Genomic DNA, 20,663 nt, shown 5'->3' on the forward strand with positions numbered 1-20,663 from the left:
CTTAATCAAACAAACGTTTTCCTTCTTTTCTGAATTAATTGTCCAAATCAGCAGTTATTTTTCACGTTCGATTTCTAACCCAGAAATTTCCCATTCATGAAATTATTCTGAAATGCCTTTAGTAATTTAAGATATCAAAGAATTGGATGCAAATAAAATTTTTTTCTAAAGCTTCAAATAGACATTGACCAAATCGGAAGTTGGATTCAGCAGCTGAAGCTATGAAAAGAACAAAGAAGAAATAGACATTCGTAAACAACTCAACCACTAAAGATGACAGCTATGGTCTTGAAAGCCTTATCCGTAACATTAGGAATATTTTTTGTATTCGTTGGATCATTAAAACTCACTCCTTCATTAAGCGATGAACTATATAAAGAAATGGTATTTTCATTTGTTTGTCTAATGACATGTACAAATGTGTATACAAGATATTTTATTTTCCAAATAAGGTCCCCAGGGGGCAAACACATATCAGGGTTCTCACTAAGGATTTTTAAAGGCGAGTCCAGGGACTCGTCATTTTTGGCCATGGTGAGTCCAACAGTAAGATGAAGATATTTTATTGCAATATAATGTATCATTTTAGTCTACATGACCTAATTATATAATAGAGCAATGAAATGACGTTAAATTCAGGTTATTTTAAAACTTTTTCTATAAAATGATGATTTGTGTGTTCAGTTTATACAAAATATTTCAATCTTGATGCATCTTTGGACTCACCAGTTTTGAAAATGGTGAGTCCAGACAGATTGTCATGAGTCCAGGACTCATGGACTTGCCTTAGTGAGAACCCTGCACATATAACAAATATAATCTTAACAACATAGAGCATTTTACATGACATTCATATAATACACCAAAACTATTGATATAGAGTTATACAGGCTATTTTATGTTTTAAATTAAAAAAAAGTATTTAAGAGTTGCTACTCCAGAGCCCAATGTGTCCTCTCACTTGATTTTATTTGCAGTTATTTTTTTTTTTTTTTTTAATATTTTCATGATTTTTGCTGAAAATGTATATATCAAGATATGTCAAGAAATTAGTACTTTTAATATTTCCCTACTTTCGTTCGTAACCAGGTACAAATGGGTACAACTGGTACATGCTGAATAATTTCATTTCTTATATATTTTAACTAGTTACAAATGATACATCATTACATGACTGGAAAATAAAGAAGTATTTTGTAAATCCTAATGAGAAGAAACTAAAGGCTTAAATCAGTCAGGGGACTTATTGAAATAAGTGATTTTTAAATCACTTATTTAAGTAGCAAATTCGAAGTTTTGTCACAAATTGTGATTTTGTAGTTTTACCAAAATTTTAAACACTAGGTTTAGATAATATCTTTTCATTAGTAAAATTGAAAAAAATGATTTTTTTGCTTCTTTTAAGCAGCAAGGTTTATGCCTTTCATGCAATCATTTAGCTGCAAATTCTATTTTAGTTGAAAAAATGCTTTAAAAATGGCTTTACATAATGAACTGATACTTTCTTAACAGATTTTTCCCAGCAGTGGGAGTATTTTTCCTGTAAAATTCAAGGTTTCATCTTATAGATTATGTAATAAAATTTTACTGTTATCGATCAAAATTTCACTGTTCGGGGGTGTTGAAATAAGTGGGGGATATTAAAATAATGATACTTAAAGAAGTGATTATTTGGAAGGAAATTGAGGTTTGATACTTAAACAAGTGATTTTTATGTCATTATCCTAGATTTAGTACAAGGTCATCACCTGACATGACCCGGTCATCCTATCAACACAGATGTTTGTTCTGATAATTTTAGCAACATAATTAGTCCCTGGATCATTAGTATTCTATATTTAAAGCTACAATAAAATTAAATCACTTAGTCTAGTGATTAATTTGTACTACTTAAATAGGTGATTATTATTAAAGAAAGACAACTCTTACTTCCAACCTTTATGGACATAATGTTACTTGAATCAGTGATTTAGAAAATCACTCATTTAAGTATTGCTATTTGTAACTGATTCCAAATAGGTACATAGGGTAAGGCATTTAAACTTTATTGACAGAGTTACATGTTTTATTCATGAAAATTATTAATTTATATATATCTTGACCTTGTACAACTAATCTCTAATATTTATAAAACAAACAGTCAATATATTTCAAAACTAGTTACAACTGGGTACAAATGGTTAGACTTATTTAATTAAGTAACCGGTTTAGATAAAGTGTCCTGAAAACTGGTTACAACTTGGTACACATGGCTACACTTATTTAATATCATGTGATTATAGTAACCTATTTAGATACAGTGTCCCAAAAACTGGTTACAAATGGTAAACATGGTAAATGGGGTGAGACTTCAGGTATTAAAATCAAGTATTTGTCTTGCAAAAAATGCAAAAGTAAGATATTAAAATATTTGTAAAAGCAACATGCAATCAGTATGATAAGTTCTATAAAGATATGATCGAAAATAAACATGAAAAAGCACCACTTCCCTAAAAACCACAGTTTTAATAACAAAATTATATAAGTCTCTTATTTGCATGATTAATTAGATATTTTAGCTACAAAACTCTGTCTCAGTCCACTCTCAGATTATTAAAAAATTCTTAAAATTTTAAAATAATGAAATAGAAAATGAGGTGTACTATCTGTGTCAGTCTTACTATAACCAGGTTTTCATTTGCTCCCATTTACAGTTTTGATTGATTCATACATGTCGCATTACTTGAGTCCAGTATTTACTAGGCTTTTAAATCCCAATGTTTGTAAAATGAGTACTAATATAAAAATGTCTTTGTATTTTAGCAATTTAAGAAATAAAGGGACAAACAAATAATCATGAGTTTCTATATGCAGACAATTTTTTACTATCTTCAAAATAAAAGTTGTATCCAGTACATTTAGTATGACTTTCACACTTTAAAAGTTTTATTAATTGGTTTTATTTTACAGAGAAAAAATTACATTCAACAAGTACGAGTATTCCCTCCTGTTAAATTATTCAAATGGAAGTTGAGTCCACATATATATAGGAAAGCTATTGGTGGTGCAGAGACACTATGTGGTGTTATTTTAGCTTTTATTCCAGGTAAGCCATCTTTATTAAGATATACATGCATGAACAAAAGAAAATTGAGAAAATGGATCCATTGGAAAAGAAAGGATATATGGGTGAGATGTACACGATAAAAAATCTCAAGAAATAATTGGGGGACAAAAAACACAACAAACACTGTGTAGCATAACCACTATATATAGGTACCCCAAAGCAAAGAAAATGATAGCAAAAAGTACCTATTCTAATCCCCGTACAGTAAACAACAATTCGCTGCTGTTATCCGTACAGTTGGTTTTTGTCGAGCCTTCGACTTTAGTCGAAAAAGCGAGACATAGCGATCCTACATTGCGTCGTCGGCGGCGGCGTCCACAAATATTCACTCTGTGGTTAAAGTTTTTGAAATTTTAATAACTTTCTTAAACTATCCTGGATTTCTACCAAACTTGGACAGAAGCTTGTTTATGATCATAAGATAGTATCAAGAAGTAAATTTTGTAAAAATAAAATTCCTGTTTTTCCGTATTTTACTTGTAAATGGACTTAGTTTTTCTGCCAGGAAACATTACATTCACTCTGTGGTTAAAGTTTTTAAAATTTAAATAACTTTCTTAAACTATCCTGGATTTCTACCAAACTTGGACAGAAGCTTGTTTATGATCATAAGATAGTATCCAGAAGTAAATTTGTTCAAAAAAAAAATTTCATTTTTTCCGTATTTTACTTATAAATGGACTTAGTTTTTCTGCCAGGAAACAATACATTCACTCTGTGGTTAAAGTTTTTAAAATTTTAATAACTTTCTTAAACTATCCTGGATTTGTACCAAACTTGGACAGAAGCTTGTTTATGATCATAAGATAGTATCCAGAAGTAAATTTGTTAAAAAAAAAATTTCATTTTTTCAGTATTTTACTTATAAATGGACTTAGTTTTTCTGCCAGGAAACAACACATTCACTCTGTGGTTAAAGTTTTTAAAATTTTAATAACTTTCTTAAACTATCCTGGATTTGTACCAAATTAGGACAGAAGCTTGTTTATGATCAAAAGCTAGTATCTAGAAGGAAATTTTGTTAAAATTTGTACCTGTTTATCCGTATTTTACTTATAAATGGACTTAGTTTTTAAAGGCAGTGCTTTAATGCCTTTCTAGTTGCCGTGTTAATATTTCTTTCCACGATATCCAACTTATCTACGTGGGGGGTCATTTAGCTCCAAGTAGATCCGGAAAATGTTGATTCTCTCCTCTTCTTATTGTGGTATAAAATGTTTTTTGTCTCATTTCATTTACATTGGGAAATAGAGAAACGATCATTGTGTTTTGTTAGTTTTAAAAACTTTTGATTTATAAGTATTTTGCATTATAAGCAGTCAACCGATTGACAAACTAGAATTATTTGAATTCCGTGGGAAAGAGCTCGGGTTAATTTCGAGTGCTATCTGCAATCTAGATGTTTATAAGTCATTTCAGTCGTTGATATAATAATTAAAGGTCGACTGAACATGAATTATATTATACAATTTAAAGCGCATTTCTGTTTATGCACGTGAACCCGTCTAACGTTATTGTTATTTCGCAGTTATATAAAGTAGCAAATTATCGTTCCTGAATAGGTGGCGCCGTGGTAGCGGATCCTGTTCCTCAACTTCCGGTTTCTGCACAGTGCAACTATTTCAGTTATATTTTTAATTAACGATGCCAAGTACTTGTTGTTGTGTACCTGGATGTCATTTAAGAGGAGGACATGCATTTCCAAATGACTTAAAAAGAAGGAAAAGTTGGATCAACGCCATTGCCCATACGCAGATTGGACGAGAACACGATGATATCGTGGAGTCCATCTCAATCAGCTGTTGTTTGCAAGGCACGTTTTACTGAAAAAGACTACGTGCAGGAAACTATTCATGGTAAAACTCTATTTTCTTTGTGAAATATATAGTTATATATGTAATCGCCATGCAAATAAACCAAAGTCAGTTTACAACCGCAATTATCGTTTTAGAATAAAAGGGGGTGGTTATTTCAAGACGTCATAATTATTTGGTTACGATTCAATGTGATCTGTTTGAGATTTTTTGGTGCTTGCTACAATTATAATGATTTCTTACAAGAGGTATATCATACTGAGAATTATTTTAGCAGTAATTATGCTTATGTAGTAATGACAGGAATGCATAAGCTATGCCTCATAGACTTTCTTGAAAAATATCAATGACAATGTTAACAGGAACAAAACAATGACATGCTCTCATCTATATTATAGTTATTTAGGTACAAACAATGTATGTTTGTTGCATACGTCTCTCATTGTTTGTCCTTTGGATTTACATAACATACATTTTGATGTACATTGAATCAGGCTAACATAGTTTTATCCAGATTGTAATGAATAAATCTAGTTAATATTTTGCCAGGTTACGAGTACAAAGGAATTATAGTTATCTCGTACCATTGTAACTCGTACCAATGTCAACTCGTACCACTAAACAAAAACTCGTTCCAATGCAAACTCGTACCACTGCTAACTCGTACCACGGTAAATTCATACCATTGTAAACTTGTACCAACTTATTTAAATGCATTCAAATGGTGTTTAATGATGAATATATACTTTAATTTTACTCAATACCTCTTAAGTCTGTAAAATGTATATAATTTGAAATTACAATAACCAATTTGTAGCTAATTTTCCTTGTCTAATTGGATAGAGAAAACCGTGGCAGATTGGCTTTGTTGTCTCCCTTGAATAGACTCTTTTTTAAACTTTTACTGACAACTATTTGATTTAGTTTTTAATCATTCCAAATCAGTAACATTGAATAGATTTGGGTATTTTTCTATTGTTTCTAAAAGGAATTTTATTTAATGAAAGAATTTATTGATTGTGTTTTAAAGGTTTAAAATTGTTTATGACCAACAGTTAGAAAGTATGAAATTTATTTTTATACAATATTCAGCACATTTCAGCAGAATATGACCATGCTTATATGATTATACAAGTTGATTAGTAAAAGATAAAAAAAAACAAGTTGATTAGTTAATAATCAACCAATAATCACACAATCAAAGGAATTTAATATATTTATTAGCATGGTAATTAAGGAATTACATTTGTATTTTTGTCTAAGTTTTCATTAAAATCTGGTATAAATTTCAAAGATATTTTAATTTTTTGTATAAAGCTTAAAAAAAAAATAATCATAAAACATTCGTATTTTTGTCTAAGTTTTCATTAAAATCTAGTATAAAATTCAAGTAATTCAACTTTTTTTATTTAGTTTACCAAAAAAAAATTCATAAAACTTTCGTATTTTTGAATATATTTTTAATGGTACGAGTTTGCAGTGGTAAGAGTTCTGATTGGTACGACTTCCCAGTGGTACGAGTTTACGTTGGTACGAGTTTACAATGGTACGAGTTAACTTGCTTCTGTACAAAGTATGCATTGCTAATGGAAGTTCATTTAATTATCAAAAAACTAATGTTTTATAACCTTTTTCAGGGCACAAACCCACCATACAGAGACTTAAGTCTACTGCCAATCCCAGCCTATTTTCCTGGACCAAGCAAGAGACTGAATCGTCCGCAAAAAGAAAAATCAGGGCAGTTTCCTGTGAAAACAAAAGAACTAAACTTGATGAATATTGTAGTAGAAATCTAGAGGAAAGTTTTGATTGTAAAGTTGGTTTTCCTGAAGAGGTAATTCATACTGCAGACAGGATTTATGACTGTCCACCACCAACTGCCGAGCTAATGTTGAGCTTCACAGATGGAATTACGCAAACACCATCAATGCCTTATTTTCAGCAGAGAATTTTGAAATGAAGACACGTGACACAGCCATGCATTTTTATACCGGTTTAGAGTTGTATACTAAATTTTTATTTGTTTTGACCACACTTGGTCCAACAGCACATTGTTTGAGATACATATATTTTCAAATTGATAGGGTGTCATTTGAAAATCAGTTTTTTTTATGACTTTGATGAAATTGATGCATTATACAACCAACCTTGAACTGTCTAGATTCTAGATTGAAACTAGTGTTAAGAATATTGTGTAAACATGGATTGTTTTTATGTCTAAACAGTGGCGTGAGGCTAACACTTGGCCATTTAGTGGTTTAGTCAGGTATTTTTCGCCATCCAACTTAGAATTAAAGTTTCCTACAACTTGGATTATTATTGACAGCACAGAATATCCCGTGATAAAACCTAAAGCTCCTAGAGCTCAGGCAACCTTTTCATCATATAAAAACAGAAGCACTGAAAATACTTGTATGTTGGACACCTGGTGGTTTAGTCAACTATGTCTCTAATGCATATGTTGGTTGTACCAGTGACTGTGAAATAGTTGAAAGATGTAGAATAGTTCAATTATGTGATCCAGGTGACAGTGTGATGGCAGACAAAGGTTTAAATGTGCAAGATTTGTTTGCTCACTTTTTTCAAAAAAAGAAACAATTAGTTCCAAAACTCTTATACGGGATAGAAAAGTCTCCAATTAACACGTGCACATAGAGCTAATTATTGGACTTGTCAAAACATACAAAATTCTAATAAATCCTATGAATGGAACTGAAACAAAACTTTCATCTGAAATAACATTTAGTTGTTTTATGTTGTGTAATTTTAGAACTTGTATTGTGCCAAAGGATGCATAAATAAAAGTGACGCAATGAAGTTTGTTCTGATATATATATATAAATATTATTTACAATTACATGCACATGTAAATTGTAATGCATATAAAAATAAGGAGATGTGGTATGATATTCAGTGAGTTTATCGAACCAAAGTGCATAAGAAATGGGTTAAGCAGTTACAGGTGTTACTGTCACCATACAATCTCCAACAATTAGAAAAACTTGTACCGTGTAAAAAATTTCAGAGATCTTACAACTAAGTTTTGTTGTCTCACCTTGACTTTGGTGAATTGTTTATATCTGTTGATGTAAATATAAAAAAGAAGATGTGGTATGATTGCCAATGAGACAACTCTCCACAAGAGACCAAATGACACAGAAATTAACAGCTATAGGTCACAGTACGGCCTTCAACAATGAGCAAAGCACATACCGCACAGTGAGCTATAAAAGGCCCCGAAATGACAATGTAAAACAATTCAAACAAGAAAACTAACGGCCTAATTTATGTACAAAAAATGAACGAAAAACAAATATGCAACACATAAACAAACGACAACCACTGAATTACAGGCTCCTGACTTGGGACAGGCACATACATGTACATACAGAATGTGGCGGGGTTAAACATGTTCGCGGGATCCCAACCCACCCCCTTACCTGGGACAGTGGTGTAACAGTACAATATAAGAGCGAACTATAAAAATCAGTTGAAAGAGGCTTAACTCATCAGATGGATAAATACAAATACAAGTGGACGTGGCCGGGTAGTTGTACATCCAAACAACAAAAAGACACTAAGTACAGATCTGAGAGTACTCGCATTTACTGACAGCTAGTTCAAAGCCACAAACAACTGATAAAAAAATCTTGCATCTTAGACTAAATTATCAATCCGTAAGCTCCCTTTAGAATTTTATAAATTTTAGATTTTACATTTCTGAGTTATGGGGTTTTATTCATTAAAAAGGGGGGGATTTTCCAGTTTTTGGACAACAACTCAAAAATGCTTTAAGCAGTTCGCATGAAACTTTGGTGAATTATTTATAGCTATTGATGTAATCTCCCTATTGATTTTCATAAATTTCAAATATGACATTGAGAAGAAATTGAACTTTATTTGTTTATAGTCTGGCAACAGATTTATTAAGTATTGCGCAACAGCACAGTGTATTGCACAACAGCAAGAAATCTTTAATTGAATGTAAATTCAATTCATATAACTGATTTCAAGTTCTTTGACTACATTTATTCAGAAACTATAATATGTCAAATATTTAATTACAATCCAAATTCAGACCGGTATCAAGCTTGAATATTGTGTCCATTTTTGCCCCAACTGTTCAGGGTTGGACCTCTGTGGGTGTATCCAGCTGCGCTCAGCAAATCAGTTTATTACTTAATTTAGAACTCCTTTTTGTCGAGCCTGCGACTTTTGTCGCAGAAAGCTCGACATAGGGATAGTGTTCTGGCTGCGGCGTTAGCTAACTTTTTAAAAGCTTTATATTTTAGAAGGTGGAAGGTCTGGATGCTTCATACTTTGTATATGGATGCCTCATGTTACGAAGTTTCCGTCAGTCACATGTCCAATGTCCTTGACCTCATTTTCATGGTTCAGTGACTACTTGAAAAAAAGTTAAGATTTTTTGTAATGTTGAATTCTCTCTTATTATAAGTAATAGGATAACTATATTTGGTATGTGCATACCTTGCAAGGTCCTCATGCCCGTCAGACAGTTTTATCTTGACCTCGACCTCATTTCATGGATCAGTGAACAAGGTTAAGTTTTGGTGGTCAAGTCCATATCTCAGTTACTATAAGCAATAGGTCTAGTATATTCAGTGTATGGAAGGACTGTAAGGTGTACATGTCCATCTGGCAGGTGTCATCTGATCTTGACCTCATTTTCATGGTTCAGTGGTTATAGTTAAGTTTTTGTGTTTTGGTCTCTTTTTCTTATACTGTATGCAATAGGTCTACTATATTTGGTGTATGGAATGATTGTAAGGTGTACATGTCTAGCTGGCAGGTGTCATCTGACCTTGACCTCATTTTCATGGTTCAGTGGTCAAAGTTAAGTTTTTGAGTTTTGTCTTTTTTTCTAATACTATATGCAATAGTTCAACTTTGGTGTATGGAAATATTTTATGATCTATATGTCAGTCACGCAGGTTTTTTTTTACCTTGACCTCATTTTTTCAAGGTTCATTGCTCAGTTTTAAGTTTTTGTGTTTTGGTCTGTTTTTCTTAAACTATAAGCAATAGGTCAACTATATTTGTTGTATGGAAGAATTGTTAGCTGTACATGCCTGTCTAGCATGGTTCATCTGACCTTGACCTTGACCTCATTTTCTTGGTTCATTGGTCAATGTTTAGTTTACTTGGTTAATGTTAAGTTTATGTGACAGTTGTAATAAAGCTTTATATTTAGGACTATCAACATAATATCAATGATTAGTATAGAAGGCGAGACATTTCAGCGTGTGCACTCTTGTTTCATTCATAAATTACTTTATACTTGGAAATATAATTTTGCTTGGAGTTATAGTTTCTAAAAAAAGTATTGTCATTGAAAGAGTTGACATGTTGCAATGTACATTTATTCTACATAGTTCTATGGTACCAAATCAAAAGTTTATATTAAAGAAAGAAGTCAAAGGTTTCCCATCATAGTTTAGTTACATACATTTTTTTTGTACCTGAGGTCGTTGAATATAGATCATTATATAAATAAGGAGATGTGTTATGATTGCCAATGAAACAACTATCATCCATACATTGTACTTACCAGTAACAAACCACATTTGCAAAGTTGAATAAAATACAGTTGATAACATTTACTTATTACTTAAAAGAAAATGCCAAACTATTTTAAACAGTATTTGACTATAAACATAGATAAAAAAGGTACAAACTGGACATAATGCACTAGTTCATAAACAAGTGAGAACAATCACCTTCATATAGTGCTCAGAATATGACATTCATAAAACTTGTTCAATATCATTAGAGAACTCTAAATCTTAAATACTGAAAGCCACCTCTGATAAGTACAATGTACTATGCAAGATAATGATATAACTGGACTAAAAATACACACAACCTGTAATTAACTGCCTTTACAGCGCTTTCGCGCTTTGATTCTTCCAGTTAACATTAAATACAGTCTGCAGTTAAAGTTTTTAAAACATTTATTAGATTCATAAAGTATCCTGGATTTATACCAAACTTTGACAGAAGCTTCTTACAATCAAAAGATAGTATCTAAAGGAATATTTTTATTGATTTTTTTCCTCATTTTTGTTGAACCTGCCATTAACAGCAAAAGTAGGCGAGACACTTACGAATTTTTTTATCTTGATTGTTGTTTATAGATCATACAGTCCCTAGCATCAAACCAAAATACTTTGATATTTATTAATAACCAAAACTTCTGTAGTTTTGATTTAATATGGTGGCTCTACGTATTACAGGTTAGACTGGTTATCAATATATATGGTAATGCACAAAGTTTAACTTTCTATATATATATATGTGTGTGTCGTCCTGAACATGCATGCAATACTTGCCACTGGACATTCAGCAACCAACAATCAAGTTAGCACATCAAGTGATCAAGTCAGGAGCCTGTAATTCAGTGGTTGTCGTTTGTTGCTGTGTAACATATTTGTTTTTCGTTCATTATTTTGTACATAAATTAGGCCGTTAGTTTTCTCTTTTGATTTGTTTTACATTTGTCGTTTTGGGACCTTTTTTAGCTGACTATGCGGTATGGGCTTTTTGTTAATATGTCCTTTGATTGAGTTAAGCTATTTCAGTTGATATTTAAGTCTCATAAACGAAGTTTGGGAAGACTTATTGTTTTTGCTCAGTTCTTATTATTCTTCTTCTTCTTCTTCTTCCGCCTCTTTTAAATTTGAACTTCTTCTTCTTCTTCTTCTTCTTCTTCTTCTTCTTCCGCCGCTTTTAAATTTGAACTTGTCCACACCTGTTCTCCAAAACCGCTTGTCAGATTAACTTAGGGTTTCACAATATCTTAGATTAACATGTCTAGTGGTGCAATCAGGGTTTTGTTTGTGCAATGGGGTTTATAAAGGGGTACTTTGAGGGGCAAAAAGAAAAGAGGGTTTTACTATAGAACCCTATGGGATTTTATTTTAAAAAATTTTCAAATGAGTATAAATTGAAAACCGTTTGTGATAGACACAATCTTTTTAATTGAAAATGTTCTAAATGATAAAGCCCATTTAATGAAATACAGGGTTAGTCCCCAGGGGTCACCCCCACCCCCTGCCAATTAAAAAAGTTATAATACCTTGTAAGTGGTCAAGATCCCCACCCCTAAACCATATATATTTTGGTTTGTCATGCTAAGATGGTTTGAATGATATACAGGGATAGTCCCCAGGGGTCATCCCGACCCCCTGCCATTTGAGAAAGTTCTAATATCTTGTAAATGGTCGAGATCCCCACCCCTAAACCATATATATTCTGGTTTGTCATGATAAAGCACATTAAATGTGATACAGGGTTAGTCCCTAGGGGTCACCCCCACCCCATGCCATTTAAGAAAGTTCTAATATCTTGTAAGTGGTCAAGATCCCCACCCCTAAACCATATAAATTCTGGTTTGTCATGCTAAGATGGTTTGATTGATATACCGTGTTAGTCCCCAGGGGTCATCCCGACCCCCTGCCATTTGAGAAAGTTCTAATATCTTGTAAATGGTCGAGATCCCCACCCCTTAACCATATATATTCTGGTTTGTCATGATAAAACACATAAAATGTAATACAGGGTTAGTCCCAAGGGGTCACCCCCACCCCATGTCATTTAAGAAAGTTCTAATATCTTGTAAGTGGTCAAGATCCCCACCCCTAAACCATATATATTCTGGTTTGTCATGCAAAGATGGTTTGAATGATATACAGGGTTAGTCCCCAGGGGTCATCCCGACCCCCTGCCATTTGAGAAAGTTCTAATATCTTGTAAATGGTCGAGATCCCCACCCCTAAACCATATATATTCTGGTTTGTCATGATAAAGCACATCAAATGAAATACAGGGTTAGTCCCCAGGGGTCACCCCCACCCCATGTCATTTAAGAAAGTTCTAATATCTTGTAAGTGGTCAAGATCCCCACCCCTAAACCATATAAATTCTGATTTGTCATGCTAAGATGGTTTGAATGATATACAGGGTTAGTCCCCAGGGGTCATACCGACCCCCTGCCATTTGAGAAAGTTCTAATATCTTGTAAATGGTCGAGATCCCCACCCCTTAACCATATATATTCTGGTTTGTCATGATAAAACACATAAAATGTAATACAGGGTTAGTCCCAAGGGGTCACCCCCACCCCATGTCATTTAAGAAAGTTCTAATATCTTGTAAGTGGTCAAGATCCCCACCCCTAAACCATATATATTCTGGTTTGTCATGCAAAGATGGTTTGAATGATATACAGGGTTAGTCCCCAGGGGTCATCCCGACCCCCTGCCATTTGAGAAAGTTCTAATATCTTGTAAATGGTCGAGATCCCCACCCCTAAACCATATATATTCTGGTTTGTCATGATAAAGCACATCAAATGAAATACAGGGTTAGTCCCCAGGGGTCACCCCCACCCCATGTCATTTAAGAAAGTTCTAATATCTTGTAAATGGTTGAGATCCCCACCCCTAAACCATATATATTCTGGTTTGTCATGCCAAGATGATTTGAATGATATACAGGGTTAGTCTCCAGGCATCACTAATGCATATAGCTTTACTGGACCAAACCAATTTTCACTGGACTTTCCCCAATGTCAGGCGACCCTGGGAATTACGAATTATGGGAGCTTCGTTTGGGAGACTTCGTAACAGCATCCTGTTACAATCATTTCTTGTTTATAGTGTGTCTTTCTATGTTGTGATGTTACACTATTGTTTCAGAAAAAGGGTGAAGGTTTGGTACCATTAAAACGTTTAAACCCGCTGCATTTGTTTGCACCTGTCCTAAGTCAGGAATCTGATGTTCAGTAGTTGTCGTTTGTTGATGTGGTTCATAAGTGTTTCTCGTTTCTTGTTTTTTATATAGATTAGACCATTGGTTTTCCCGTTTGAATGGTTTTACACTAGTAATTTTTGGGGCCCTTTATAGCTTACTGTTCGGTGTGAGCCAAGGCTCCGTGTTGAAGACCGTACTGTGACCTATAATGGTTTACTTTTATAAATTTTGACTTGGATGGAGAGTTGTCTCATTGGCGCTCATACCACATCTTCTTATATCTATTATCTCATTGTTGAAGGCTGTACAGTGACCTATAGTTGTTAATTTCTGTGTCATTTGGTCTCTTGTGGAGAGTTGTCTCATTGGCAATCATACCACATCTTCTTATTCTTATATATACTTGTATATGTGTATTTTATTTTTACCTAATTTTGACAACTTACAATAATGTGATCAATGAGAAGCTATTCTTGTTTGAAGAATATTCATGATATCTCAATTAAATATTGTATGTTAATACTTGCAAATATAGAGAGCTATATGCTCTGAGACCATGAGTGACTGTGAAGCTTTTTTACATGAAAAACTATTTTCAGGACCTTTAAAGGGGGCAGCAAACGTCTTGATGATTTTAATAACAATGAATGATGTGTATTGCCATTGGATGCTGAACAGTCCATTAGATAAAATGAGTTTATCTATAGTCTTCTTCTTCCTTTTGATGTGTAGACTTATCATATTCCTACAATTCAAGGCAAAAGAAATGGAAGAAACAAAAGGAAGGAAACATGAAGTATCATCAGAGAAAAAGGAGGAATAAACAGTAACCATCTCAAAATAAGTTTATCTCACCAAATATGTCAGAATAATTTATAGATGTATTATTTCATAAATATGTTAAAATCATTTATCTTAAAATCATAAATGTTGTGGTTTGAAATATTTCGTGTTTATCAGTCTACAATCAGAGACATTAAATGCATGAAGTTTTAAATTTTCTAAACTTAATACATTATTATATAGCCCCTGACCATCCTGACATATGTTTTCAACTAAATTTTGGCAAATTAATATTTTGTTCAGATTATGATATCTATAAAGAGTCTCTTTTCTTTGGTAAAAATATCAATTAACTGGACAAAAATCTTCCAATCTGTTGTCAAGAAAGGAACATTTCATTCATTTTTGAAAATATAAGATACAATGTAGTGCTGTTATTTTGTAGTTATTGTCCTAAGTAATTTTTACTTCTGATGGATTTTAAAATTTTAAAATTCTGTATATTCCAGTAAAGAGCCAGGATAATTGATTCAGAAGTTTTGTTGTTTACATCCTTTTCTTCTGGTCTTTCGGTTGATAGTGCTCTCATTTTCAATCATACCACGTCTATTTCAGGGGCGGATCCAGCCATTTCTAAAAGGGTGGGTTCCTAACCCAGGATAAAGGGGGGTTCCAACTATATGTCCCCATTCAAATGCATTGATTGTCAAAAAAAAAAAGATGTCGCTTTTGACTGTCAGTCAAAGCGAAGTGACAGACGTGAAAGCGACTTTTTCGCCCCCCGTCCCCTGCTAGTGTGAGCCCTGCAGAATAAAGTTGAAGGTATGATCAGTAGGATTTTTTACTTTTCATTTTTGTTTTACTTTAAAGATGTTGACTTGCTTTTTCCCAACAAAAATACCTGTATTATATGATCCATTACATACATTTCTATGAGTTGCTCTCCATTCTAGTTTAAAATAGATTCATTTATGAGATTAAGGTGGTATGGGAGTATAAAAAAATAATGATAAAAATTTTTCATACCTGTCAATATGTAGTATAAATTGTGATATGTTCAAAAATATGATAAAGGTGATAGGTCACCGAGCTTGTTTTCAAGCTACAGGTGGTGAAAATATGACACATTTTGTATGAATTATACAGAGAAAAATGTGAATAGAGAAAAACTAAATGATAAAAATTTTGAAGTAAAATATGACAAGATAGGTCTTATAAAATGCTAAAGGAAAGAATAGGGTTACCATACCTTTTTTCCTGCTATAACATAAAATAGAAAAAAATCCTGTAGATCCCATTATAAATTGTACTATTTCTGAGTTACTTTCCCTGAATACGCAAAGTTATAAAAATTAAAAAATCAAGCAAAAATATTCTACTTTTGTAAAAATATGATTTATTATAACTAACTATAACATAAATATGTTCATCCAAATGAAAATTCTTATTATTCAATTGCATGCCTGCATCAAAATTTGTTGGCTGAATAAAAAAATTGCATTTTGCTATTTTACAACCCAAGATAGTGGAAGACACTTATACAACCTTAATAAGCTTGTTTTCCTGAGGAAATGGATGAAATATCTGTCCACAAATGTTTTCAGGTATACAAAATATTGACAGATCAGGTTTATATAGATATGTAGATTTTTACATTGAATTTATTGTCCCATAACTGTAATGAAGTAAAAATGGAATATGCAAAATGTATGACTGTGTTTGTTTATAGAAATTAAAAGGGTCTTATACATAAGAGTATATATAATTGCTGAGTATGTTTAAATTTATGTTACGCATGATATTAAGAGGCAACAATCTCATTATACAAATACTTGTTATTGGCTCACGTTGTTCAAATGAGAAATAAGTTACAAAAGGTTTAATGATATATATACAGTTATGGTTGTGACAGTGAAACGCTACAGATATCTTATACTTGTGATTGTGATATTTAACATTCAATTTTTAATATTTATACATTTTCATTTTTTGTTATAATATGATATTAGGTACAGCTACTTTTTCACAAATACTCTTTAAGTATACAAAAATGATTCAGTGCTATAAAATAATTATACTATTGATTGATTGATTGTTGTTGTTTAATGCCACTCTCAGCACTATTGTGCTATTTCGTGGCGGTCAGTTTTTATTGGTGGAGGAAGATGGAGTGCCCAGATAGAACCATGACCTTCCATAGGAAAACTAACAATCCTAGTCAATTAAGATTGGAGTCGAGCTCACCTACCACATGCTGGATTCAAAACTTCAGTGTTGGCAGGCTAGTGATACAGTAGTTCAACTACCGAGGCCCCTAATATTTATACTATGTAAGTACTGTAATTGTACAGTGCAATTTTGTTTTACAAAACTTAAGTTTCATTTTTTTTCATTTATTTTATAGTGATGTATGTTAACAGGAATTATTTTCACTTGCCTAGTTCTTTCATATTATTGCACTTTTCAAGTAAGATTTCCAATCTGGTTATGCACTGAGTACTCAAAAGGCTACTAAAAAAATACTAAGTATTAAGTACAATGTATTAGAATAAAAGTATATATTAAATGCATGTTATATCATAAGACATATTATAAAAAGTCAAAACAATAAGAATTGGCATAAATGCAAGCATCTTGATGATGTCTTTTTCTTAATCTATTGTAAATATTTAAGTCATAAAAAATGATACATTAACAGTAATTGTGCACTTCTTGTTATCTTTTTATTTTTTTTTATAGAAACTGATGTTTTTGGTTTACCTTTGCTAAATATGTACATTGCCATTTCTACATTTAAGAACACAGACTTTTCTGCATTTTTTTGTGGAATGAAACAAAACCTGACAGAATTGTGTCATTGTTTTTTGTGGATTTGACAATTATAAGGAGAATTAAGACTAGAGGTAATATAATAAACAATTTATGTGTGATAAAAACAAAGTTACTGAAAAATACTATTGTATTGCATGCAATTAATAAGAGATCCTTGCAAAATACTCTTGTCAGATTTTTATGCTTTTACATTTTTACATTTTTTCTGTATTAAGACCATGGTCTTACAGACTTTCAACATAAAATTCAATCATGGTCAGCTGCACTGGCAAACCATTTTTTTTGTTTACATTTATAATATAAAAACACAATTATTTATTGAAGAATGTACATCACAAATGTTCATAGATATGGCTATGTGTTTATATGTAATCATTTATATATGTGTGAGAAAATGTAGGCAAAGTTTACGTTTGAAAAAGTTCTGAGTTTAGTGCAAATTTTTGTGTTATTTATTTGTTTGAAAAATAAATGTGTGTTTAACACATCTTTTTGTACCATTTTTTCGTGTCTTTAATTAATCCTTACTTTACTAAAGATGGCAACACAATGGTAAATTGTTGCAGGAAGATATGAGATTTATGATTTTCCTTTGTTCTGTTAATTTAAAAATAAGGAGAGGTTGTAGGATATTGCCATTTAGACAACTATCCACCAGAGTTGAAATGAAGTAGATGTTAGCAACTATACTAAACGGCCTTCAATATGAGCAAAACCAATACCGCATACCAAACTATGACAGATCCTTACATGACAAAATGTATACCAATGAGAAAACTATCTACCAAAGTCCAAGTGAGTCTTCAACAATGAGCATAACCCATAATATATACTCAGCTTTAAAAGGCCCAGGCATGACAAAATGTGAAACAATCCAAACGAGAAACCAACAGCCTGATTTATGACAAAACAACAAAGAAAATCAAATATGACAGAGAGCAACCAACAACAACTACTGAATTAGAGGCTCCTGACTTTGGATAGCACATAAAGAATGTGGCTAGGTTAAACATGTTTGTGAGCACTCAGCCCTCTCTCTTAGATTAACTGTTCAGGATTTTAGTCTCTGTAGTAGTAGCAGGTTGCTGGCTTATTACCTTCACAATTTCATACAAGTGGTAGTTTATAAGACAAGTAAGGTATATCTACCTTTCTGCTCAACCATGATTTAATAGAGTTCATTAGATTTTTTAAACCCATAGCCAAATGTTTTGTAGATGATGTTCCGGAATAACATATGATATATGAAATTCCATGTTACATTTTTTTTCAGTGGTATTAAATGAGTAGCTTATATTTTATTGGAAATTACAAAAATGTCCTTTGATTCTTGGTATTAATTCAGAATATTCTGGCCTGGTAGGAATTGAAATAAAGAGCTTTGCCCAAAACAGAATGAAAATCAATATTTTCACAAACAAAATACAGGATATAAGGTGAAGTTGAAGTCATCCCTTCAAAAAATTTACAAACACCATTATGAGTTGGTTGACCTTTATGGAAAATCTGTTCTCACAGATGAGGACAGATATGTTGGAATTAGGGTAACCACAATCCTGTCCACATTTTCCTCAAATGTGACATAACAGAATTAGACTTATCATCAAATTTGTACTTATATGATCTTACATGAGCAAACACGACGTGTGCTGCATGTGGAACAGGATCTGCTTACCCTACAGGAGAACCTGAGATCACCCCTGGTTTTGGATGGAGTTTTTGTGCTCAGTCTTTAGTTTTCTATGTTATATTTTTTAGACTATTGTTTGTCTTTTGGTTGTCTTGTTTTTTCGCCATTGTGATGTCAGTTTGTCTTCGACTTATGAGTTTGGCTATCCCTTTGGTATCTTCTGCCTCACTTATATAAATAATTAAAGATCAAATAAATTTTTCACACGTCCAAGCTGCCCCTAAAAAAAATAAACGAGACTTACAAAAGGAGAAAATGAATATTCCATCAGAAAAAAATTCTCCTGGCAACCCCTTGCAGAATATCAAATGGTATCCCTTTAATCAACAGAAAAATGCATGCAAGAAATGAATCAATGCACAGTGTGAGTCATTAAAGAAGTATTTGCTGCAGGGTATTATGTCTATTGAACCTTTAATCATAATTTTGCTGCATCCAGCATGTCCAGACAAAAATATGAAAAACAGAAAATGAGAAGAAATTTTGAGTCTTTATATTTATTTCGTTGTATTATGGTGTAATATTTCTGTTTTTCTTAGGGGTTGGTAGTCTTTTTGGGTGTTCTGCAGTGTGTGGTGTTGAAAAGACAGACCAATATTTTATACCCTTCATCTGTCTGTAACAAGTTTTGTAATATTTCCTCCTATGATAATAATATTCTAGAATTTTTTTTATATTTTTTTCCATTTAGAACCTATTAGTACTTTAACTTTGGGCAGTCTTTGAACGTTATTTAAATTTTTTGTCCCTGATTCATTTTATTGTATCTCTTTATTGAAGTAGGATTTTTAAGTCTACTGGTGCAGTGTACTGCGACTTATGAAAAGTACCTATAAAGATGTGCTTGTTGGCTTAGAATGAACAATAGAAAGTAAGAACCTATATGCTGAGTAACTGATAGTAACAATAACATTGATATCTTGGTGGCACGTGAGATGCTTTTAGATTATAATGAATGCCACAGTGCATAGACTTTTACAGTGTTGTACATAGATTAGTGCTTTATTGATGTAATAACATTTGTGCCTTAAATGGACAGTCCCAATGTATATAGTATGGTGACGGAACAGATCCCTGCATGTATAATAGTGAATTACATAGTTAATTATTTTAATGCTACTTGTGCTTTATGTTTTAAATTGAGAATCCTGCTGGGATAGAATCCCTAGCTTATAATTGGATGTGACAATATGCCGTTGCGATTTTAACTTGGTGGTTGGTACGCCAGGCAGTGTTGATATCCTTTATACCAGTATCTTGAAAAATTGAGTTATTAGCGAAATTATACATGTGGTTTGTGCACCAAATTTTTTCTCACTGTAAATTGTTTCCTGCACATGCACGCAGTTGCTTACAGTAATAGTTGCTAAACCGTATTATGCTACAAAAGTAGTGGTACTCCAGATAGTGGAGGGAAGAATAGAGAGGAAGAAGATACTGGCACTTTGGTACATGATTTGGATAATTTTTTTTTCATTGTTTGCACTAAATATTAAATTTTCTATTTTTACACCACAAACTGTTGTTTTCATGTAAAGATAGTAAAATAACAGATATTTTAAGACCACATTGTTTCATCCAAAACAGGGTAAGACAAGCTAAGTAGTGTTCAGTATATTGTGGATTCATTTATTTGTGTGGGTACCAATTTTCGTGGATTAAGGAA

At 32.4% G+C, this 20,663-nt stretch overlaps 2 protein-coding genes across 2 annotated transcripts; both read left to right on the plus strand.

Moving 5' to 3' along the window:
• The first annotated feature begins 89 nt into the window (after nt 1–89).
• On the plus strand, nt 90–17,804 carry LOC127725751 (novel acetylcholine receptor chaperone-like). The gene is made up of 3 exons (XM_052232969.1): nt 90–384; nt 2,950–3,085; nt 14,292–17,804. Exons 1-3 carry the CDS (start codon nt 274–276, stop codon nt 14,513–14,515), a joined length of 471 nt encoding a protein of 156 aa, XP_052088929.1. The 5' UTR covers nt 90–273; the 3' UTR covers nt 14,516–17,804.
• On the plus strand, nt 4,527–7,737 carry LOC127725750 (uncharacterized). The gene is made up of 2 exons (XM_052232968.1): nt 4,527–4,962; nt 6,558–7,737. Exons 1-2 carry the CDS (start codon nt 4,878–4,880, stop codon nt 6,878–6,880), a joined length of 408 nt encoding a protein of 135 aa, XP_052088928.1. The 5' UTR covers nt 4,527–4,877; the 3' UTR covers nt 6,881–7,737.
• Nucleotides 17,805–20,663: the final 2,859 nt, after the last annotated feature.

The sequence above is a fragment of the Mytilus californianus genome, unplaced genomic scaffold (assembly GCF_021869535.1).
Source record: "Mytilus californianus isolate M0D057914Y unplaced genomic scaffold, xbMytCali1.0.p SCAF_15, whole genome shotgun sequence".
Taxonomy (NCBI): Eukaryota; Metazoa; Mollusca; class Bivalvia; order Mytilida; family Mytilidae; genus Mytilus; species Mytilus californianus.